At 63.8% G+C, this 21,837-nt stretch overlaps 3 protein-coding genes across 5 annotated transcripts; all 3 read left to right on the top strand.

Annotated features, from left to right (window-relative positions):
* Positions 1 to 519: 519 nt before the first annotated feature.
* CLK2 (CDC like kinase 2) lies at positions 520 to 9,269 on the top strand. 2 transcript variants are annotated; one of them, XM_075176242.1, is made up of 13 exons: positions 520 to 676; positions 2,307 to 2,476; positions 2,658 to 2,892; positions 4,649 to 4,742; positions 5,090 to 5,156; positions 5,535 to 5,651; positions 5,886 to 6,052; positions 6,529 to 6,623; positions 6,988 to 7,117; positions 7,472 to 7,554; positions 7,785 to 7,864; positions 8,085 to 8,175; positions 8,610 to 9,269. In XM_075176242.1, exons 2-13 carry the CDS (start codon positions 2,307 to 2,309, stop codon positions 8,790 to 8,792), a joined length of 1,512 nt encoding a protein of 503 aa, XP_075032343.1. In that variant the 5' UTR covers positions 520 to 676; the 3' UTR covers positions 8,793 to 9,269. The 2 variants fall into 2 exon arrangements, with proteins under 2 accessions (XP_075032343.1, XP_075032341.1); XM_075176240.1 differs by having other exon boundaries at positions 4,646 to 4,742.
* A 2,142-nt stretch (positions 9,270 to 11,411) lies between these two features.
* On the top strand, positions 11,412 to 15,015 carry SCAMP3 (secretory carrier membrane protein 3). 2 transcript variants are annotated; one of them, XM_075176243.1, is made up of 9 exons: positions 11,412 to 11,510; positions 11,593 to 11,670; positions 11,750 to 11,890; positions 11,979 to 12,099; positions 12,203 to 12,331; positions 12,525 to 12,684; positions 13,082 to 13,183; positions 13,285 to 13,402; positions 13,547 to 15,015. In XM_075176243.1, exons 1-9 carry the CDS (start codon positions 11,463 to 11,465, stop codon positions 13,691 to 13,693), a joined length of 1,044 nt encoding a protein of 347 aa, XP_075032344.1. In that variant the 5' UTR covers positions 11,412 to 11,462; the 3' UTR covers positions 13,694 to 15,015. The 2 variants fall into 2 exon arrangements, with proteins under 2 accessions (XP_075032344.1, XP_075032345.1); XM_075176244.1 differs by lacking the exon at positions 11,593 to 11,670 and having other exon boundaries at positions 11,413 to 11,510.
* Positions 15,016 to 15,590: 575 nt separating this feature from the next.
* On the top strand, positions 15,591 to 21,284 carry ENTREP3 (endosomal transmembrane epsin interactor 3). The gene is made up of 12 exons (XM_075176299.1): positions 15,591 to 16,212; positions 16,914 to 16,970; positions 17,134 to 17,244; positions 17,432 to 17,557; positions 17,654 to 17,761; positions 17,943 to 18,103; positions 18,211 to 18,310; positions 18,398 to 18,482; positions 18,601 to 19,179; positions 19,462 to 19,524; positions 19,753 to 20,015; positions 20,605 to 21,284. Exons 1-12 carry the CDS (start codon positions 15,994 to 15,996, stop codon positions 20,773 to 20,775), a joined length of 2,043 nt encoding a protein of 680 aa, XP_075032400.1. The 5' UTR covers positions 15,591 to 15,993; the 3' UTR covers positions 20,776 to 21,284.
* Positions 21,285 to 21,837: the final 553 nt, after the last annotated feature.

Genomic DNA, 21,837 nt, shown 5'->3' with positions numbered 1-21,837 from the left:
CGCCGCCGCCGCGCTTCACGTTTCCTTCAAACGCCCTTGCCCGGGCGCCCTGCCCGCCGCCCCGCCGCACATGCCCGGCCCCGGGCGGGCGCTCGCTCGCCGCCCCCGGCCGCTCGGTCACCGGCCGCGCTCGCTCGCCGGCGTCCGCAGCTCCGCCGGCGCCCGCCTGTTGCGCACGCCCTGGCGCGGGCGCGGCGGCCGGGCCCCGCCGCCAGCGGGGAGGCGCCGGCGGCACCGGAGCGGCGGCGCGCCGAGCAGCGAGGCCCGGGCGGCGGCAGCGGCGCGGGACCCCGCGGCGGGCGGGGCGGGGCGGGGCGGGGCGGGCGGGGCTCCGAGGGCGACGGCCGGCGCCGCGCTCCGCCCCTCGGCTCCGCCCTGGCCCCGCCCCCTGCCCAGCCCCGCCGCCGCTGCGAGCGGGGCGGGGCGCGCGCCGCGCCGTGTGACGCACAGCGTGCGTGCGTGCGTGGTGCGTGCGTGCGCGGCGCGTGCGTGCGCGGCGCCGCGGCGAGCTGCGCGCGGCCTGGCGGGGACCCGGATCGGCGGCGCGGCGGGGCGCGGCGGCGGCAGCGAGCGGCGGAGCCGGAGCAGCTGGAGCGGGGCCCGGGGTTCCCGGGGGCCCACGGCCGCCATCACGGATTTCCTGTGGGACAAGCGCACCGGGCTGGCTGCGAGGACGGTGCGGCGCGGGGCGCGGCGGGGCGGGGCGGGGATTAGGCCGCGGCCTCCGTGGCTGGCGGGGGCGGCCCGGGTCCGTGCGGGGCAGGCCCGGGCCGGCGGCTCCTCGCGGGGCCGGGGCCGCGGCCGCAGCCCGGGCGTTTCCGGGGGGGCGCTGGCGGGGCCGGCCGGGCCGGATGGCCCGAGGAGGCCGCGGCCGGGCCCTGGGGCACCGGGGCGGGAGGTTCCCCATCCGCCGCCTCTCCCGGCGGCCGGGCCCCCCGTCCCTCGCTTCGCGGCCGGGCCCCGGTGCTTCCGCTTTTGGCGTTCGGCGCGGCCCCGCGGACGGTGGAGGCCCCACCCCGCGGCAGCGGAGCAGGGCAGCGAGCGCGGCCGCCATCATCGTCCCCAAACCGGTTCCAGACCTGCTGCGAAACGCCCCGGTGCGGGCTTCGCCTGCTCGTCAGGAGGGTGCCCGGCCTTGGCGGGCCGCCAGCGTCGCCTTCACACGCTGCCTGTAATTAGGGGCTGGAAGCGGCGCCTGGGTACTGCCCTCGGCGCCCGCCGTGGGCGCAGCGAGACTCGGCTGCGGAGCCGCCGAACCGGAGGGAACCGTGAGCGGCCCCGCGGAGCCCGGCCTTGGTTTGGAGGGTGAAGCTTGCTCGGGTGTAACGAGCCCGTGCCCCCGGGTCACCGGGGGCGGTTTCGCCTTTTGGTAGCCCTGCCTGTAATGTCAGCGTGGGTGCGGGAAGGCAGCCGGGTGCGTGAGCGCACCTTTTGGGGGAAAAAAATGGCCGGTGGGAGGTCTGTGGACAAAGGGAGCTCCAGCTTCTTGCCTGTGGAGACGAGGCAGGTTGAGCTGCTTGATGCTTTGGAACCAAAATACGTGCGGGGAATGTCTTAGAGTTGTGGACTGAGGTCTGGCAATGGGAGGGGGGTCCTACGCACGAGCACTTCAGTGTGCCATCTTACCGAGGGCTTTTCTCCTTCGGTCTTGACTCTCACGTCCCACCAGAGAGGTAGAGGTGAGCATTCCTTCCCTCTGAGGTAGGGTCTGCAAGGCTTTGTTAATGCCTCTGCACGTGGAAAGGTGGTTTTGCTCCCTGGATGCTGAATGGTCCTCCCCGCCTGCAGTGGGAAGCGTAGATGTTGCTTGCTTGGCAGTAAACCGGAGACATCTCTTGAGGAGCTGCCCGTTTAGGTGTCTCCAGTACTGGTGCGCAAGGACTTTGGGCCAAGCATCGGTGATATGCTGAGCTTCATTTTACCTTCCTTCAGTTTTCCTTGGTGGTGTTTCTGTCCTTCCTGGGGAGCACATTAGTCTAAAGAGAGAAGGTGGAAGCCCTGAAGGTGCAAATGCTGCTCCTGGAGCTGTGGCCAGTAGAGATGGGCGTGAAGAGGGGAAAGTAACCTGGAAAACAGAATCGCAGCAAACACAGCCTGTGTGGGCGGTCGCATCCTCTCTTGTACGGGGTTCTGGGATCTCTCAGAAGTTCGTCCGCTCCCTCTCAAATCCCCCCTGCACACTCGGATACGCTGCTGACCGCGTCCCCCCTCCTTGCCCTAGCAGCTCCTTGGCCACTGATGATCTGCGCTGGTTTCTCTCACTGGTAATTGCCTCACAAAGTCATCACCGTCTGTTGTCCCTGTAGATGCCTCACTCTAGAAGGTACCGCTCGTCGGAGCGCAGCAGCCGAGGCAGCTATCATGAGCGCTACAGAAGTCGCAAACACAAGAGACGGCGGACACGGTCGCGATCGAGCAGCAGCGAGCGTGACCGTCGGCACCGTCGGGAAGACAGTTACCATGTTCGATCCAGGAGGTGAGTCTGCAAAGATGAGGCAGGACCACAAACCCTGCGGTGTTTCTCCAGCTCGGACGGAGGCAGCTGTAGTCAGCCCAGCTTCTGGGTGGCCTGGGCCCTGTGCTCTCGTGTGCTCTGAGCTGTCACTTCCCAGGCGGTGTTTGTAATCGAACCCCCTTGGCTTGCTTCCCCTCCCTAGCTACGACGACCACTCAGCAGACAGGAGGGCCTACGACCGGCGTTACTGTGACAGCTACCGGCGGAACGATTACAGCCGCGAGCGAGGGGAAGCCTACTATGAACCTGAGTACCGTCATTCCTACGAGTACCGACGCTCCCGGGACCGCGAGGGCAGCTACCGGAGCTGCAAAAGCAGCCGGCGTAAGCACAGGCGGAGGCGGCGCCGCAGCCGGTCCTTTAGTCGCTCCTCATCGGTGAGTATCCTGCTGTGCTGGGCCTCCCCTGTAACCTTTCTCTCCCAGGTGGCGAGCTGGGTAAGTAGAAAACTCACTTTCTAACGCTCTCTTGGACTCAGCTTGAGAAATGCGTAGAAAGCCTTTGATGCAGACAGCAGTTCCTGTCCACCATCCTGATGCGCCTCGGCAGCGGCTGCCCTGTGCCAGCTGGGCACAGGCGGCTCAGACCCTCTCTTAGTGTTGCCCGCTCGGAGGTGGGAGGAGGACAGGCGTGCCTTGCGAGGCTGGCGTGTCCCCCGGGGTGGTGCTGCAGTCCTCAGCTCCTTTATCCCTGCAGAGTGCTGCTTTTGTTCGGTGATGCTCATTAAGAGCTGTCTAGGAACCCCAGCCGAGCAGTCTTTTGTGCGAGGTTTGTACAGCAAACGTTCAGCTGATCCTGGTCCCAGAGACTCGGTCTGCCTACGACAGGCGGCTTGGTCCCCGTGGTCCCTGTTTCGGGCCTGTGTTCTGTGGCAGGAAGCCCCCCCGTCTCTGAGGGTTAGGTCCTGCGTCAGAGCAGGATCCTTCTGGGTGGGCCCAGCTGACGTGGGATGTCGTGCGAGGGGCTTTGCAAAGGAGTAGAGCTTGTGGACCGGTCAATTCAGGTGGAGGCAGCAACCATCACAGGCTCTTCCCAGCAGTGTCCCTGGCTTTCTCTTCTTGTCTGTTCTGCTGTTCACCTTCCACTTCTGTTAGACCCCAGACACGTTCTCTGCTCTGTGTGTGGAGCTCTCAGTGTTGTCTGGTCTGTTCTGGCTGTGTGTCCAGGGATGGGATTGTGGGCTGGATTCGGGTCCCAAGTCTGCTGGCCGGTTGCTCCCAGGTGTGGGGATACTTAGCAGAAGAACTGAAGGCAGGAATTTTCTCTTCTCTGGCATAAACCTCTTATCTGCCTCATCCCAGGCTGTCCCTATTCCCTGTTGGGCCTCTGCTTCTCTCCTGGAAGTTACTCCTTCCAGGATCAGCTTCTTTGGGGGAGGGTCTAGGAAGACGTGTCACATCTTCCCCCAGGCAGTCACTCGTAAATTCTCTCTGGTTTTGGATGGATCGTTGTACCGAGAGTTGCTTCTGAAATCTCTGAATTCATCTTTTTCTGAGTGTTGGGGCTGGGGGAAGCTATGTGGGTGGTTGTTGGAGTGGGATGGGGAGTGCCTGTGTGGGGCAGCCTGGCCCTTTGCTCGTGCAGGACTTCCCAGCACCTTCTGCTGCCTTTCCTCAGTGGCTGCCGTGGGGCTGAAGTGAGCCTCTCCCCGCGGCCACTGAGCGCCCGGCTGCAGAGTTGTGCTTCGGCGTGCTCTCTTGGCCTTATCCAGGACCCGAAGGCCAGTGGTGTTCCTCTCCGAGCCCCCCTAGGAGCGAGAGCAGCTGGCCCCTTCCACTGCCCCTCCGCTAGCCCTTGTTCTGACCGTCTCTGCTCTCACACTGGTTCGGGTGGGGCTGTTTGTAGGTTCTTTTTTTTCTTTTTTTTTCTTTTTTTTTTTTTTTGCTACAACGAAAAGCAAACTGTTTTTTTCTTTTCTGAGCTAGTGTGTTGTATCTTGACATGTTCCCTTGCAATATCCCTATCGTTATATATTCCTCTGTGCCGTATGAATTGGCTGGGAATCTCCTCCTGCAACCCCTCCTCAAACAACCATGTGAATTTCCAAACCAACCAATGCGTGACGCTGGCTGCTGCGCTGGTTTGAAAATCTGATTGGTGAATGATGAATTCCCTGTCTGCCTGGGCCAGCAGCGGAGTCGACAGAGCAGCAGAAGGGCCAAGAGTGTGGAGGACGACGACGAGGGGCATCTGATCTATCGCGTCGGCGACTGGCTACAAGAAAGATGTACAGCCAAATCGTAACATAATTTAGCTCTCTAGTTAAGCTCCCATCGCAGTCGCAGATCTGTCTTATCTTTCTGTTTCATTTTATTTTCATTGTTTATTAAAGAGAAACCCTCTCCTTTTCCTTCCCCTTTTGTTAAAGCTACGTTTATATTTTGTATTGTTACTGAAGTGCCAGGGAACTAGGGCAGTTGCCTTGTGCAGCCGGTGTCAGCCTTCCGCTGCTCCGGTCTCTCAAGCTGTGTGCAGGTTAGGTGTTGCAATGCATTCTCCTCTGCCTTGTGTATGCGCTGCATCCAGGTCGTGCTCACTCTCTCACCTGCCTTCCCCTCTTTCTCTCCCTCCCAGATGAGATTATTAGCACCTTAGGGGAAGGCACCTTCGGCAGAGTGGTGCAGTGCATCGATCACCGGAGGTACGTCTGCTCCTGGGAGAGGGAGGGACGTGGTGGTGAGGGAAAAAGACCATAGCTGGCAACAGAGCCTTTCGTGTGTAATGTGGGAGCCTGGGGGTGAAAGAGTCTCTTGGTTTCCAGTGTTTCTCTGCTGGTCTGGGTCGCCCCTGTGTTGGAGAGGGCTCGGGGGGAGCCTCGGGCTGTTTGTAGGGAGGGAAAACGCACTGCTTTGGCAGACACCCCTTAATAACGGCCGCCTTCTGGCTTGAGCCAGGGTGGTGGAGGGCTGTGCTGCACAACTCGCAGGATAAGGCTGGATCAGAAAGCCCTTTTTGCAGGGCACAGGCTCTCTGACCCAGCTCAAGGGTGATCTTGCGCTTTCTTCCTGTTTCTCCCCAGGGGTGGTGCACGTGTTGCTCTCAAAATCATTAAAAACGTAGAGAAATACAAAGAGGCTGCTCGGCTAGAAATTAATGTGCTGGAGAAAATCAACGAGAAGGATCCCGAGAACACGAAGTGAGTGTGCTCCTGGTGTTAAAATGGAAGGGCAAGCATTGCGTTAGCACAGTTGCAGGGATGGGCTGAGAGAGGTACTTGATGATGTGTGAATGAATTCGTTTGTAGCTAGTTTTTGGAGGCATGCTGGCTTGCTATGGGATACAGACTGAGCAAGGAAAGGAGGAGCCTGGTGCAGGGATAACGTAGCTGCTGTGCGTGCAGATCTGTTTCGAATCGGAATTTTTCTCTCAGTCTTTGCGTCAGGATGTTTGACTGGTTTGACTACCACGGCCACATGTGCATCTCCTTTGAACTGCTGGGGCTCAGCACCTTTGATTTCCTGAAGGACAACAACTATCTGCCTTACCCCATCCACCAAGTACGGCACATGGCCTACCAGGTGTGCCAGGCCGTGAAATGTAAGTGTTCACTGCTCTTCTCTCCGCTGGTCCTTGACTGACCTGGAGAGCTGTGAAGCTCCCAACATCCGTGCCAGTTCTGCAACTGGCGGCCCAAAGCAGCGAGTTTTTGCTGCGGTGCCGCTGTGCCAGTTCTGAGACTGAGCCTTCCTGCCCCTCCAGCGGCGAATGCGTGCTTGGAATGAATCCTTTTTCTTTTCCTGATTGTAATGTTTTCCAATGCATGTGGGCTGGCAGTAGCTCAGGGCACTTCAGCATCCATCTCCACACACACATTCTGGTGATAGATACGATAAATCTTTGTGCTTCTCCCGAAGCATCTTGCCCTGGGCTAGCCTGACCGTTCACACCCGGTTCTAAATGTGGGCTAAACTGGTGCCAGCATGAGCAAACTGAATTAATGATGTTCGCTCTTCGGGTGGGTGCAGCCTCGCTTTGCTTCTGTTCGGTCACCCCGACTCTGTTTGCTTCCTTAGTTCTGCATGACAATAAACTCACTCACACGGACCTCAAGCCAGAGAACATCCTCTTCGTGAACTCTGACTACGAACTCTCCTACAACCTGGAAAAGGTAACAGCGCTGCCTTGTGTTAGAGGTCTTCTCTTGGGTTCTTGGTATCCCTGACCTTATCAGCAGTCGGGAGGAGTCGGAATGAGACCCCGTTAGAGTTGACTAACAACGTTCATGCATTTGTTCAGGGCCTATATCCTGCATGAACGGTCTGTGTAGTCTATAAGTAAGCCATAGGGACCACAGGCTTACCAGTGTGATGGTGAGAGTTTGTTTGGGGGCTGTGCTGCGGGGCTGAGCCAGCACTAATGTACCTTCCGAAGCCTTCCCCTCCCAGCTGTGGCGAAGCCTCAGCTCTGTAGGGAAAGGGCTAAGTCTGCATCTTGAAACTCCTGCGTAACTGATACCGTTCTCCCTCGCAAAGAAGCGGGATGAGCGGAGCGTGAAGAGCACGGCCATCAGAGTGGTGGACTTCGGCAGTGCCACGTTTGATCACGAGCATCACAGCACGATTGTCTCTACCAGGCATTACCGGGCCCCAGAAGTCATACTGGGTAGGTACCGCTTGGTCTTTCTGGAGAGGCAGGCGTTCGCCTCGAGGGCACTGGGTGCTGCCTGCTGGATTAAGGAGCATTTTGCCTCCACATCATTCAGCAGCTGTCCTGGGTTTACCCGGGGAGATAAGTGCTTTATTTAACATCCTCTACTTTCTATTTCCTGGGAGGGTCAACAACTTACAAGTTGGTGTTTTGGCATTGCTACCGGCAGTATATTGCCAGCAGTGCATCAGGAGCCTGGCTGGAATGGGAATTGTTTTTCCAATTGTTTGTTTTTAAAAGGGCAAGGGAGAGGGATTTGGAATCTTAGGCCATAACTGGATCTTTTATTTAAAAAACATTGTTTTTTAGAGCTTGGCTGGAGCCAGCCCTGTGATGTGTGGAGCATTGGCTGCATCATCTTTGAGTATTATGTGGGTTTCACCCTGTTTCAGGTGAGAACTGTATGCTGTATGGCTACCTCACAACTGATGAAAGAGGATGCTGGCTGTTGCCCAGTACAGCCGGGAGCCTCTGGGACTGATGGGGTTCCCTCCATCACTGCAGTCTTGTAGAGACGACCGAGGTGTTGCCCAGCAAGGGGCTCTGAACTGGGGAACACCCAGGGCTGGAGGTGGAATGACTGGAATCTGTTCCATGCCTTCCCTTTACCTTTCTCTCTCAGACACATGACAACCGGGAGCACCTGGCCATGATGGAGAGGATCTTGGGGCCAATTCCTTCTCGGATGATCAGGAAGACGAGGTGAGCAAGGCCAGCTGGGCACCGCAAGCTTGCCAGCTCTCTCCTGCTTCGCGTATAGTTGTTCTCTCTGAGGGATTGAGCTTTGAAGCTGCCTGCTGAGCCAGTTGTCTGTGCCGCTGCAGTCTCCTGAGTAGTGTGTGCTGGCAGGGCTGGTGCGTTGCTGTCGCTGCAAGACGTTTTATGCTTGGGTGTAACCTGTTCCCACCTCTTACTCTGACAGGAAACAGAAATATTTCTACCATGGCCGTCTGGACTGGGACGAGAACACCTCCGCTGGCCGCTATGTTAGGGAAAACTGCAAGCCACTGCGGGTAAGGCGGGGTGGGCAAGAGCATCTGGCTGCTTTATCCTTTTCTCATTGCAGAGTCTTATAGTGCCTGCCCCAGTTGTGAAGATTCTTCCTGTGGGCAAGGTTGGGCCACCGAAAGGGTCAGACCAGTGTCTTCCCGAAGGAACCTTGGCTGTCCCAGACATAAACTAGGAAGACTGCATCAACCTGAGCTTAATCTGAAGTGGAGGAGGAGGAGGAGGGCACGGAGACCTCAGGAAGTGCCTGGGAAAGATGAGGGGGGTGGAAACTTGGCAGTTCCACACCTGGTAAAGTGGCCCAGAGTTCAGGTCTAGGATGAGTGGCGGTCTGAACAAACCAGTCTTCCCCCAGCTTAGCCGTTCAGCCCAGGGAATGTACTGTGATGGGACAGGGTGCAGTGTCCTTGGCCCTAACCTCTCCCCTCCATCTCCCCAGCGATACCTGACCTCTGAGGCTGAGGACCATCACCGCCTTTTCGACCTCATTGAGAGCATGCTGGAGTACGAGCCGTCCAAGCGCATCACCCTGGCCGAAGCCCTCAAGCACCCCTTCTTTGACATGTTGGAGATGGAGCCGAGCACAAAAATGTGGGACTCTAGCAGAGACATCAGCCGGTGACGCCACAGGTGCCAGCCTGCCCTCAGATTCTAGCCCCCGTGGAGGCCTGCGTGATTTCTATTCAGACACTTGGTGCTTTTTTTTATACATGAGAAGAACTCCCTGGACACGTTTGTAAAGCTGTTAATATGTGAGATACTGTAAATAGCCCATATTCTATATCGGCCTCTGAGCACCACAGGCCCGACCTCCTGCTGTTGCTGCTGCCGTTATCGTGAGGCGAGCGGGCCTGTATGTCCATATTGTAAATACCTCTGTTCACGTGTTGCTTTGTCTCCTGTTCTCCCCTGCCCTCCTCGGTGTAAATACTCCAGGACGCGCAGCTCTCTGTAGCTTATCTGTTTCCTTGTAAGTTATGAAACTGGTGGGACTGCATGGGAATTATTTTTTGGATCAATGTCATAGCCCATCCCCACACCAGAGTTTTATAAGAATTTTGTACAGTCTTTGTGAAAAATAAATATGAAGTGAATAAACCACCTGGTCTGGGTTTGGACCAGCAGCAGCCCCTCTTGGGGCTGTTCTGCAGGTCGGTTGTGCTCCTGATGTGCAGTGGCTCTATGCTGTGCCCTGCAGAGGGAAGGAAGGCGCATCCTCTTGTGGGATGAAAGGTACTTTGTGGTCCAGGAAACTTCAGTAATGAAGCCAGCTCTATCCGCCTGCACCACTCCTCCCAAGCTTGGATGCTGGCCTAGTGTCTGAGCTTGCACTGGCCACGAGCTGCTTTTGGCCCTCTGAGGGCTGCTGGACCTGAGCAGATTCTGGTGCGGGGGGCAGGGAAACACAGACTGGCCCCTTCATCGTGCCCTGTGATCAGTATTGAGGTGGGATACAGAAAAAGGAGGACGGTGGGTGCTTCAAGATACGCGTTCTCTTTACCAGAGAAACCTCTCGCTGCCTGGATGGGGTGGAGCACTGGCTGCTGGTGATGGCTGTTGGAACACGGGTGTCCAGGTGCCCACATTTGGCTGTCAAACACATACCCCAGTGTCTGTCTCTGCCTTTTTGGCTCTTACCAGCTCTGCAGTGAGGCTGGAGCCTTGGCTTGGACTTTTCCATGGGAATTGCTGGGGATGTTTCAGACCTGATGGCAGCTCTGCGTAGACGCTTTGCCAGCGTGTCTGGGAGAGTCTTGCTGGGGTGGTGTCAGTAACAGAGCAGTCATGCTCACGGTCTGTTCTGCAGGAACTTAGCGCTTTGCTGTGGCACCATCTGTCTGTGGCAGGCTGTCCTGGCTCTGGCAGACTGTCATCATGCAGAGGGATAAAGGAAAAGTCTGGCTTCACCTGGAGTTAGTGTGGGGGAGTCTCAGGAGGGGTGACATTGAGTCATCTTCATGAGCTTGTGATCCTAACTTGAAGAGTTTGGGCTGGAAGCTTTCACCTGCCTCCTGCTTGGCTAGGCAGCAGCCAGCCAGGTGGTGTGTGCCAGGGAACGAGAGCTGGGGAAGACCATGTCCTGCTCGTGTGTAGCCAGCCCCCGGGTGAGCCTGGAGGAGAACTGGATTGACCAAATAATACCTGCGGTCTGTCTTAGACTTAAAAAAAAACCCCCAACATTCAGGTGTCTGAAACGTGAATCCTCAGCTTTTACCTTCCCAGCAGAGAGCACGGCTCAAGGTGCCAGCTGTCTGGGCTGAAGCGGGAGCTCAGGGATTTGTGTGTAACTTTGTAAGTCCGTGTTCAGAGACTAAAGGATATTTTCAGCAGAGAGGTGCAGTTGCTGCTAAGCACTGAGAGCTGGGACGGGAACTAGAGGCAGGTACGGATAGATGTCCTGTGCCGCTCTTGGGATGCTGAGGAATCCCTGTTTGGGAGAGGGTGTCGGTATGCTGTCCATGTGCAGCTGGTAGTTGATGGAATCAAGGATCCCTATAAATAACTGGTCCAGGAAACACAAAAGTTAAATTCCCCAAACTGCTCATTGTGCCACGAATTCTTTCCTGACTCTTTTACTTCCATGGAGTCTGCTGTACGGCTTGTTCGGGTGAGCTCAGTGAAACAGCTGCTCCGCTGCACCCCCACTGACCTCCCCGAGGGTGAAGCCTGGGGGCGTTCCACGCAGGCCGGAGGCGAACAGCACCGCGGCCGTCCCGGTAAGAGGCGGGAGCCCAGCCGAGGCGTTTGGACGTGAGGCCTCGGGGGGACCCGCAGGAGGGGCCTGCTGTCGTGGTAGGCCTGGCTGAACGGAGCCGTCGTTGGGTAGAGGAGCCGGGCCTGGGCGGGGGAGCCGGAACCCGGGTGGGCATGAGAGACCCCGGGGGACATGGGAGACCCGGGGGGACATCGGGGCCCAGCGCTGGGATGGAACACCGGGAACCCGGGGGGACGCGATGGGGCCCGCGCGGCGGGGAGGCCTGGCCCCGGCCCGGCGTTGCCATGGGCCCGCTGTTGCCATGGGGACGCGCTCCCGGCGGGCCCTGCGCTGGGCGGAGGGGTGGGAGGGGGAAATGCGCCGGCACGTGACTCTCGGACATGTGGCCGCATCACGTGCTTGCCTCCGCCCGGCCCGGCCCCGCGCCTGCGCAGAGGCCCCCTGCAGTGGGGCTCCTCAGAGCCGCAGGCGGTGCGGGTGACGTCACGGGGCGGCAGCCAATCGGCGGCGGCGGGGCGGGGCGGCGGCGGCTGAGGCGGCGGCGGTCCCGGTCCCGGTCCCGGTCCCGGCTCGGCCATGGCCCAGCGCGGCGGCCCCGCGGTGCTCCCGGACAACCCCTTCCAGGTGCGGCCCGTTCAGGGGAGGCGCGGCGGGCCCGGCCCGGCCCGGCCCGGCCCCCGCGTCACGCCGGCCGCGTCTCTTGCAGGACCCCGCGGCGGCGCAGCCCTGGCCCGGCCCCGAGCGCGCGGCGCTGGACGCCTACAACCCCTTCGAGAGCGGCGCGGTGAGGCGGGCGGGCGGGCGGCGGCCGAGGTCCCCCCCGCGGCGAGCGGCGCCTGACCGTCCCTCTCTTCTTCCCGCAGCCGCCGCCGCCGTACCAGGCCCCGTCGGCGGCCCCGGCGCCCCTGCCAGCGGCCGGCATGCCCCCGCCGCAGGCGGCCGCGCAGCCCCCGCGGAAAGCCAGCCCCACGGAGCCCCGCAACTACGGCTCCTACGGCTCGCAGGTACCGGAGGGGGGAGGCAGCCGCTTGGCCGCCGCGGGGTGGGCCGGGGGAGAAGGCGGGAGCCCCAGGGCCTGCGTTCCCCCCGCAGGCCTCGGCGGCAGCCGCCACGGCTGAGCTGCTGAAGCGGCAGGAGGAGCTGAACCGGAAAGCGGAGGAGCTGGACCGGCGGGAGAGGGAGCTGCAGAACGCGGCCCTCGGCGGCGCCGCCAGTGAGTGGCCTGTGGGGCGGGGGGGGGACGGCGGCCGCCTTCCCCGCGGCCCCCCCTGCACGGGCACTGCTGCTCTCTCCTTCTCGCCCCCTTCCCTCTGCAGCGAGGCTGAACAACTGGCCCCCGTTGCCATCCTTCTGCCCAGTGAAGCCTTGCTTCTACCAGGACATCCCCGTGGAGATCCCTGCTGACTTCCAGAAGACTGTCTCTACCATGTATTACCTCTGGATGGGTGAGTCCCTGGGGGAAATCTAAGGACAGATCCTGGGAGGAGGTAGGGGAACAAGCGTCCTGCGTGCAAGTGAACGCTGCTGCTCTGGGGAAGTTGCAATTAACCCATGGTGCCTGGGTCTGGGGGGCTGAGCCCTTGGTGTGGGGAGGCGGGAGCTTTGCTCGGATTGCCTGACCGATGTCCTCTCTCTCAGCCAGCACCATTGCTCTCTTCCTGAACTTCTTGTCCTCACTGGCCTGGTTCTGTGTGGAGCCCTCGTCCGGTTCTGGGTTCGGCCTCTCCATTCTCTGGGCTCTCCTCTACACGCCCTGCTCCTTTGTCTGCTGGTATAGGCCGATGTACAAAGCTTTCAGGTGTGTATCTGCCTGAGCTCCCAGGCCAGCAAAGCAGCGGGGTGGGATGGCTGCAAGGCTGGTTGCTTGAAGCTGGGGAGACTGGGCTGCTCAGCAGAACAGGCCCTTGCCCCGAGTGCAGCACCAGTGGTGTCCCAGCCTGAGGAACAAATCTTGCTTTGGATGGGACTCTTCCAAGGAGGTCACAGGAACGTGGTTTCCCATGGACCTTGCTGTTGGAGATCCCTGCACTGCCTTATGCCTCTTCCTCGGATTTCTCCTTGCTTTAAGTTCCCTAACCAGTGGCTGTGCCTCTGGGGCTTGCGTTCTCCTCTTGTGTTCTCCTTGCGTCCCCTGCTTTGAGGAAGGTTTGAGAGTTGTTTTCTGTGGCCTAACCTTGTCTGTCTCTTTCTCCCAGGAGTGACAGTTCGTTCAACTTCTTTGTCTTCTTCTTCGTCTTCTTTGCCCAGAACGTGATGTACGTGCTGCAGGCGATTGGCATACCAAACTGGGGATTCAGGTGCGTGTTGTGCTGGGAGCTCTGGCCAGCCGAGTACCCCAGAAAGGGAGGAGGTGGGTGGGGAAGAGAGAACCTGTGGGCAACCGCCTCTTGTTTTGCAGTGGCTGGATATTGAGCCTGATAGCGCTGCGGAAGAACACAGCTGTGGCTGTGATGATGATCTTGGTGTCCTTGTTCTTCACAGCAGTGGCTGTGTTGGGCATCATTATGCTGAAAAAGGTGAGTTTGGATCAAACCTCAGGGCCAGAGCACCCCTTCAGGAGGATGAGGGTGGGTTTTGGCAAGCACGGAGGTGCAGCTCTGTTTGTTGGGGGCCCGGAATGGGGCCGGTGTGCTGACCCTGAGCCTGCTGCTCTCTTCCAGATCCACTCTCTGTACCGCCGGACGGGCGCCAGCTTCCAGAAAGCGCAGGAGGAGTTTGCCGCGGGGGTCTTCTCCAACCAGGCAGTGCGCACCGCAGCGGCCAACGCTGCCGCGGGTGCCGCCACCAATACCTTCCGGGCGCCCTAGCCGGGCGGGGGCCCCGGCTTCTCATCGCACGTGGGCTCTTTCTAAGGAAGAGGAAATCCAAGTTGCACTTTCATTGGATCCCCGTGTGTCTGCATCAGCTGTCAGAGGCTGCCTCATCCCAGCTTGGAAGTGCTGGTGCCTGAATCGCCTGCTGCTCTAACCCCTTTCCTCACGGATGGAGGCTGTTCTGGTTTGTGCTGGTCCCCTTCCCTCAGTGGACTGGGGAAGGAGTGGGATGGGAGGTGCTGTGGCCAAGCCCTGCGCCTGTCATCGCCCTCCCCTCCAGCACCAGGAGCCTCCCCCAGACGTGTGACAGGGACTGAAGTGGCCGCTCACCTTCCCTGTGTTGGCCAGGGCTCTCCTGTTTCCCCACCTGGTGATGCCACTTGTGTGCCCGAGGGCATGAAGGGTTCCCCATGTGCCCAGTCCCCAGGCGTGCAGGGGCCGGCTCTGCCCTGGAGGCTTTTCCCTGCCTTCCCTTTGATGCGGGACCTGATTCTCCACCAAGAAAATCCGTCTTCCCCCAGGGCCTTGCTCCAGTGGGGTGAGGCTGGCTCTGTCCCCAGGGTGCTGAGCCGGGAGGCAGCCCCCCTCCTGTCCCTTTCCCTGTCCTCTCCCTCTCTCCTTTGCTGGGCTGAGCCTGCTCCAGGCACCAGGATAAGGAGAGTGGGGCCGGGACAGGCAGCGGTGGTGCATGTGCCACTGGTGGGGCTTCCTGCCTTTAGCCTGTGTGCCCAGCCGCAGCCGTGCGGAACCGGGCTGGGCACTGAGGAGGGCGCCGGTCACCTCCTTGGCTCCCTCCTTGCCTCCCCCAAGGGGGTGAACAGCTTCTCCCTTCCTCTGCTCTGCCTGCCCTGGGGCCGGTGACCCCTTGCTCCCCCTGGCACTCTTCATTCAGAGCCTGCCCCTGCCCCAGGGGCTTTTGCCCCCCTCCCTTTGCGGGGAGTGAGCCGGTCCCTGTGCAGCGCTGCCCAGCACGTGCCCTGTGTCCCCGCTAGCCCCCGCTGTCCCCCTTCCTGTGTGCCAGTGTCCCCGGGGACCCCTGGGCCTGGTGTCACCGGGACGGGTCTCATGAGTTCTGCTTTGCCCCATCTCCTCTCCGACGCTCCTGGGTCTGTCCCTGCTGCTCCTGGGCTGGCGAGAGGGTTCGTGCCTTCAGCTGCGGGGGCAGCGGCTCTGCCCGCTCCCGCTGCGCTGGGTGACGGCGGCGGTCCGTGCCCGTCCCCCCGCGGGGCAGCTGCTGCCGCGGCCTCTCCTGTGTTGCTGTGCCCGACGCCAAGCCGCCTTCAGGTTTTATTTAAGGAATAAATGAAGTTTCACTCCGTGCCTCCGCTGCCTCCGTGCGTTGCGGGCGGGGCCGGGGCCGCAGCCTCCCGGTGGGGCGGGCCGGACTACAGCTCCCGGCGTGCCGCGCAGGGGCGGCCCCGGTGCGGGCGGCGGCGGGAGCGTGCTCGGAGCTGCCCTGCGCCTCGGGCGCGCCCGCTCCGCCGCCCGCCTCCTGCCGCAGCCGCGGGCCCCGCCGCACCGGCCCCGGCGGAGCGGGCATCCCGGAGGCCGCCGCCGGGGCTCGGCGGGGGCGATGCTCGGCCGCGCTCCGCGCAGCGTCCCGCCGGCCGGGCGTCCCCGCCAGCCGCTCCGCGCGGGGCCGGGGCTGGGGGGCGCGGGGCGGCGAGCCCGTCGGTAGCCGCACGCCGGTACCGGCCCGTGCCGGGGGCGCTCCCGGCAGCGGGACCCCCCCGCGGGCGCCCCGGCCCCTGCGCTCGCTGCCCGCGGAGGATGCTCCTGGGCGGCGGCCGGACCCTCGCCCGCTGCCCGGCCCGCGGCTCCCGCCTCCCGGCGCTGCCCCGGGGGCCGGTGGCCTGGCCCGGGCGCCGCGTCCCGGGCGGCGGTTCTCGGCCTCCGCAGGGCGGCATGATCCCCCGGCGGGGGCCCGGCGCTCGAGGGACGGCGAGGGAGGACGAAGCCCCGGGGCCGCGCTCTGCCCCCGGCCGGGAGCCCTAAGCCGGCTCTCCGGCCGGGATGCGAAGATACCGGTGAGGCTGGTTCTGTTCCCAGGACACGCCGCGGAGCTGCTGGGGGCCCCGGGTCCCGCGTGGCCGTGGGCGCTGCCCCGAGCACCGGTCCCCGGGGGCAGGGAAGAGCCGCCGTCAGCATCCTCCGGGAGGCGAAAGGTGGAGCCCGGCCCGTTCTCGCAGAGCGTCCGTTCCTGCTTCCCCCGGGCCGGCCCCGTCCTGGCGCGGTGCCGCCGGCTGCCCCGGGGCTCTGGGGCCGGCTGCCCCCGCTCGCCGCCCGGGGCAGCCATGCCCTCCCCCAGCGACTCCAGCCGCTCGCTGACCGGCCGCACATCTCGCAGCCTCACCCACCTCCGCGTCCAGCGGACCTGGCTGCAGATCCTGCTGGTGCTGGGCTTCATCCAAGTCATCCTGGGCGTCCTGATTGTCACCTTCAGCCTGGTGGCAGCCACCATCACGCCCTCCACCAAGATCCGGCATTCCTGCCCGTCTTGGGCCGGCTTCTCGGTGAGTCTGGGGCCGGGGCAGCGCGCGGAGGGGTCTGGCACGGACCTGCTCTGCCGGGTCCGTACGGCTCCCTGGATGCTGAATTTGCCGCCGGTCCCAGGGGAGTGTAGCCCCGCTGCTCCCCCACCCTCTGCCCGTGGCTGCCGCAGTGCATTGTGGGAGAATCCCGGGGGTTCCCCCGGGGTGACTGTGTGAGGGATGGGGACCCCCGGAGCGGTGCGGGGGGCTAACCGGGGTACGCGTTGAGATGACATGCTTTTGGACAAACCCTGAGCGGGTTTGTGCAGCCGCAGGCAGGGAGGGGTGCGTGGGGTGCTGCAGTGGCGACAGGGCGGGGGACTGGGCGGCCCTGCCCTGCTCCCGAGCCAAGCGGCGGGATGCTCTGCCTGCTGCGTACATGGGGTGAGGGCAGGACCCTGGCAGGCCTGGGGGTCCCCTGCAGTGACCCCGTGGCACAGATCCTGGCCTGGGTTTGCTGCCCGGCATGGAGCTGCCCGCAGTCCCCAGGCTCTCCAGTGCCCTGAATCAGCAGTTTCTGCAGGCTTGCGGCGCTGAGGCTGCCCCTACGGCCCTGCTGCTCCTGGGCCAGCTCTGGGCCCGCAGGGCTCGGGGGGCTCTGCCCAAGGGCAGGGGCTGCTCTGGGCCCCACTGCCTGGCAGAGACCCCTCCTCATCCTCATCCCCGGGCTTGTGCGTCTGCAGCTGGCGCTGTCTGGGCTCGTTGGCATCGTCTCCTGGAAGCGGCCGCTTACCCTGGTGGTAGGTGTTGGGGGGGGACCCCTCCGCAGATGGGGGTCCAGGTTGGGGAGGGCAGCACGGGGGGACCGAGCGGCCCCTCATGCCCCCAGACATGCAGCCGCGTGCGTCGGTTCCCTGCTCCGCAGCCCTGCCCAGCTGGCATCCCCTCTCCTCCCCGCTGCAGATCACCTTCTTCACGTTGCTGTCGGTGCTGGGCGTCATGCTGAGCCTCGCTGGGTCCATCTTGTCCTGCCAGAACGCGCAGCTGGTGAAGTCCCTGGAGGCCTGCGAGAGGGTGAGGCTGGCCGGGGGCTGCTGCAGTGCCCCCACGTGCCTGGGCAGCCGAGCGCAGCTCATCCCTGGCTGCAGGGCTCTGGGGTCACGGGGAGCTGTGGAGCAGGGGTCTGGTGGCGGGACGCGCCGGTGGCTCTCAGGGGAGAGCACAGCGTCCAGAGGTCCCTCATGGAGTTCCTTGTCCCCAGGAGAGGGACTCGTGTGTCTGCTGCCAGGCCCGCTCAGAGCCTCTGCCTGCCTCCTGCAGCCAACAGAGCGAGATGCTGACCATGTTCCCCAACCCCGACTGCCGGAGCATCCGCGTGGCACTCAAGGTGGGGGACCCGGCGGGGAACAAGGGCTCCCTGAGGAGCGGCCACGCACCCCGCCATGCTCTGGGGGTGTCCACAGCTCACCCCGCTCCTCCCTAGGATCTCCTCTTCAGCGTCTGCGGCTTGACCGTCTTCTCCACCATCATCTGCACGCTCTCTGCTGTTGTGTGCTGCATCCAGATCTTCTCCCTCGACATTGTCCATGTGGTGAGTCCCAGCCCTGGCCCAGGAGCAGATGGGGCTGGGGAGCAGCATTCCCAGGCTGGGGGTGCCCCGGGGTGCCAGGGCAGGACCTGGCCCCAGCTGGGTGCGGATTAAGTCCCAGGACATGCATCCCTCGCTGGATCTCTGGGCCGGGGGGTCCCAGCTCTCCCTGTTCTCCCTGCAGCTGGTCCCCCAGCGCTCGAGCTCCGTGACGCTGGAATGCACGTCCCCCCCCGACACCTTTCTGCAGAGCATGATGGACTTCGAGGAGTTCGTGCCCCCAGTCCCGCCACCCCCCTATTACCCACCCGAGTACACCTGCAGCTCCGAGACCGACGCGCAGAGGTACCTGGCTGGGAGTGGGGCCACCATGGGGCAGGAGCTGGGGGCCCATTTGCCCCCAAGCAGGGCTCGTCCCACCTGACGTGGCTTTTCTGCTCTTGCCTCTGCAGTATCACCTACAACGGCTCCATGGACAGCCCCGTGCCCCTCTACCCAACCGACTTCCCCCCATCCTACGAGACCGTGATGGGGCTGCGGGGGGACAGCCAGGTGGGAGACGGGGGGACTGCGGGCAGGGGGTGACCAGGCAGGGCTGGGCTCCTGCTCTGCCTGTGCCCTGACCGCGCTGTCCCACAGGCCACCCTGTTTGACTCGCAGTTGACAGACGGCTCGCACGCCTGCACCTGTGACCGCGTCCCCTCCATCGTGCTCAGCGGAGAAGGCAAGCGTGCCCCATCGGCGCACCTCAGGCTGGGAGGATCAGCGGGACGGGAGAGGGGCTGCAGGGGGACCAGCCCTTCCCAGCAGCTCTTCACCCATGCCCGTTCTGCTCCTTGCAGTGTCCATGGACAGCGGGTCCCTGATCATGTCTGAGATCATGGACATCCCCGGGGACAGCAGCCCCTCGGAGGACTCGTGCCTACTGGAGCTGCAGGGCTCCATGCGCTCCGTGGACTACGTCCTCTTCCGCTCTATCCAGCGCAGCCGCGCGGACTACTGCCTGAGCGTGGACTGCATGCAGTGCAGCCACCACGCGCGCAGCCCCACGCTGGGTTTGCAGGGGCCCTTCGAGGAGACGCCCCAGCCCCGGGTGCGGGGGGAGCGCTCCTACTCCTGCTCCACGGCGGAGCCCGGCCACGACAGCATCTTGGTGGGGGGAGCCGTCACCCACAGCTGCAATCGCCTGGAGGGGCTGGCCCGCTGCATCGGTCCCTGCTTCCCCGAGGTGCGGCTCAAGGAGAAGGGCTCGCTGCAGGGGCGCGGAGGCGGCTGCCCCACGGGGCCCAGCACCGGGCGCGTCTGCCACCCACGGCGCAACAGTGAGACCTCCTGCCCCTCATCTCCAGCCCCGGGGCTGAGCCAGCGCCTGCTCGTGAGGTCGCACAGTGACCCCGGCGTCCTGACAGCCGGTGATGCTGGTAGGTGGCAATGGCTGCCGGGACGGGGACATGCGCGCGGCTGTGTCTGACCGGTGCAGCTGGGATGTGCCGCAGGTTTTGGCTGTTTCTCTGTGGCCTGGTGGGATTAGAGCCGGTCTGAGGCGGGCAGTTGTCCCAGGGGAATGGGGGAGCAGGCGGGGGCTGCTGGGCTGGGAGGAGCAGGGTGCTGGGTGGGTCGTGCTAGAAGGGCTGGTGCTGGGGGGCTGCACAGCAGTGCGGGGCGCTGCCAAAGCCTGAACACGCTTTTTCTGCTCCCGGCAGATTTCAGGGAAGTACTTTATACCAAAGCACTGGAGGACACCGTGTCCAACTCTGCGGATACAGGTCAGGGCACTGGGACGTACTGGGATATATAGAGAAGTGGGGAGGGTGGGGGCAGTTGCTTCTGCAGCCCTTTGGGGATCGGACTCACCCCATTGAGGCTGGGACGATGGAGACCCACAGTGGTACCGTTCCCACTGGCTGGGGAGGGGAGACAAGACACCCGGGGGGCTGCGGGGACAGGTCCCATCAGGAGCAGCGTCCCAGTATCCGACGGCGGCATCTCCGCAGGGCTGTGCTCGGAGGCCTGCCTGCTCCGCCATTCGCACTGTGACTCCCCCCTGCTGCTCCGGGCCGGCTCGGCGGGGAAGAGCAAGCTGCTGCCCTCCAAGAAGGTGCCGCAGCCGCTGTCGAAGACGACAACCCGCTCCCTGGGGGACCTCAAGGTCTGCCGGGGCACCCGCGGGCTGGTGGCCAGGTTCCTGCAGAGACCCAAGCGCAGCCCGGCAGCTGGCGTGGAGGTGCCCGGGCACAGTTCCCAGGGGCACAAGCAGGTGAGCTCCAGCAGCTGCAGTGCCCCAGGGGATAGGGGCGGCTCCCCTTTCCCAGGGACCCCCATCCACGCCCTCTCCCACCCTCCGGTCCCCACCAGCACCTTCACGCTGGCCCTTCTGGGGTCTCTGTTCCCCTGCCCTGCACCCCATGGTGTCGGCACGCCAGCTGAAGGCAGAGCCTCCTTCCTGCGGCACTGTCCTCGCCCAGCCCTTCTTGGCGTGGCAGCCCCTTCCCCTTGGCACCCCACCGTAGCTGCGAGTGGGAAAATCGTGTGTGTCGCAAGGCTTTGGCTTTGCCCCTGAGTCACCGCAGCCGGGAGGCAGTCGCTGGGATGTCCCGGCCTCGGCTTACGGGATGCTGGAGACCTTGCGCAGCCCGGGAGGCCCTGACAGGAACGAGCCCATCCTTAATGACAGCATACGCGCGTGACACACGCCTCCACCATCCCTCGCCACCCCTGCTGTCCTGCCCCGCGTGCCCGCCCGGCTGCCCCTGGAGCAGGGGCCGTCCCGCGGGGCAGGTGAGCATGGGGTGCCGCGGGCAGGGGTGCCGGCCACGCGGCTGCAGCCTGTCCCCGTGGGGTTGCAGGTTCCCTGGAGCGCGTGGCCAGGAGCGGAGCGGCCCCACGAAGGCATCCACCTGCAGAGCTGCGGGGACCTGAGCTCCACCTCATCCCTGCGCCGGCTCCTGTCTGCCCGCCGGCTGGAGCGCAGCCGCCCACGGAGCCTCAGCGGGACCTGCAAGGAGAGCGTCCTCTGACAGCGCACCCCCACCCACGGCGCAGCCTCCGCGGGGACCCTCCCGGTGCAGAGAGGGGGGTCCCGCTCCGGGCCAGGGCCCTCGGACATTGCTCGGACGTTGCTGCTGCCCCGGCGGGGCCGGGTCCTGCGCCGCTGCCCTGGGGCCTCTTCTGGGCCCCTTCCCCAGGCAGGGCCAGGGTGAGGGGCTGGTCCCCTGGGATGTCTGCTGGGGGGCCGAGACGGCCGTGCCTGTCCCCTGCGCTGGCCGTGCCTGTCCCCTGCCCTGTCCCCTGCGCCGGCTGTGCCTGTCCCCCACACCGGCCGTGCCTCTCCCCTGTGCCAGCCGTGCCTGTCCCGTGCTGGCCATGCCTGTCCCCTGCCCTGTCCCCTGCGCCGGCCGTGCCTGTCCCCTACCCTGTCCCCTGCGCCGGCTGTGCCTGTCCCCCAGGATGGCCGTGCCTGTCCCCCACACCGGCCGTGCCTGTCCCCTGCCCTGTCCCCTGCGCCGGCCGTGCCTGTCCCCTGCCCTGTCCCCTGCGCCGGCCGTGCCTGTCCCGTGCTGGCCATGCCTGTCCCCTGCCCTGTCCCCTGTGCCGGCCGTGCCTGTCCTCCACACCGGCCGTGCCTGTCCCCTGCCCTGTCCCCTGTGCTGGCCGTGCCTGTCCCCTACCCTGTCCCCTGCGCCGGCCGTGCCTGTCCCGCGGCATGGCCATGCCTGTCCCCCACACCGGCCGTGCCTGTCCCCTGCCCTGTCCCCTGCCCTGTCCCCCACACCGGCCGTGCCTGTCCCCTGCCCTGTCCCCTGCGCCGGCCGTGCCTGTCCCCCATGCCAGCTGTGCCTGTCCCCTGTCCCACCCCTCAGCCCCGTCCCCGCACCGGCCGTGCCCGGTCCCTGGTCCCCCGCGCTGGCCGTGCCCGCCCCTGCCCGGTGCCCCCGCCCGGCTGCGCCCGGGGACGCGTTGCGGGGCCGGTCCCGCGGCGCTGCCCCTCGCTAGAGACCGAATAAAGCTGGTGGCCGCCCGCCCGGGGCCGTGGGGCCGGTGGCGCCGGGGGAAGGGGCGGGGCGAGCGGGTCAGCTGAC

Source organism: Calonectris borealis, chromosome 29 (genome assembly GCF_964195595.1).
Source record: "Calonectris borealis chromosome 29, bCalBor7.hap1.2, whole genome shotgun sequence".
Classification (NCBI taxonomy): domain Eukaryota; kingdom Metazoa; phylum Chordata; class Aves; order Procellariiformes; family Procellariidae; genus Calonectris; species Calonectris borealis.
Note: the sequence above shows the minus strand (reverse complement) of the source record. Positions and strands in the feature narration are given on the sequence as shown.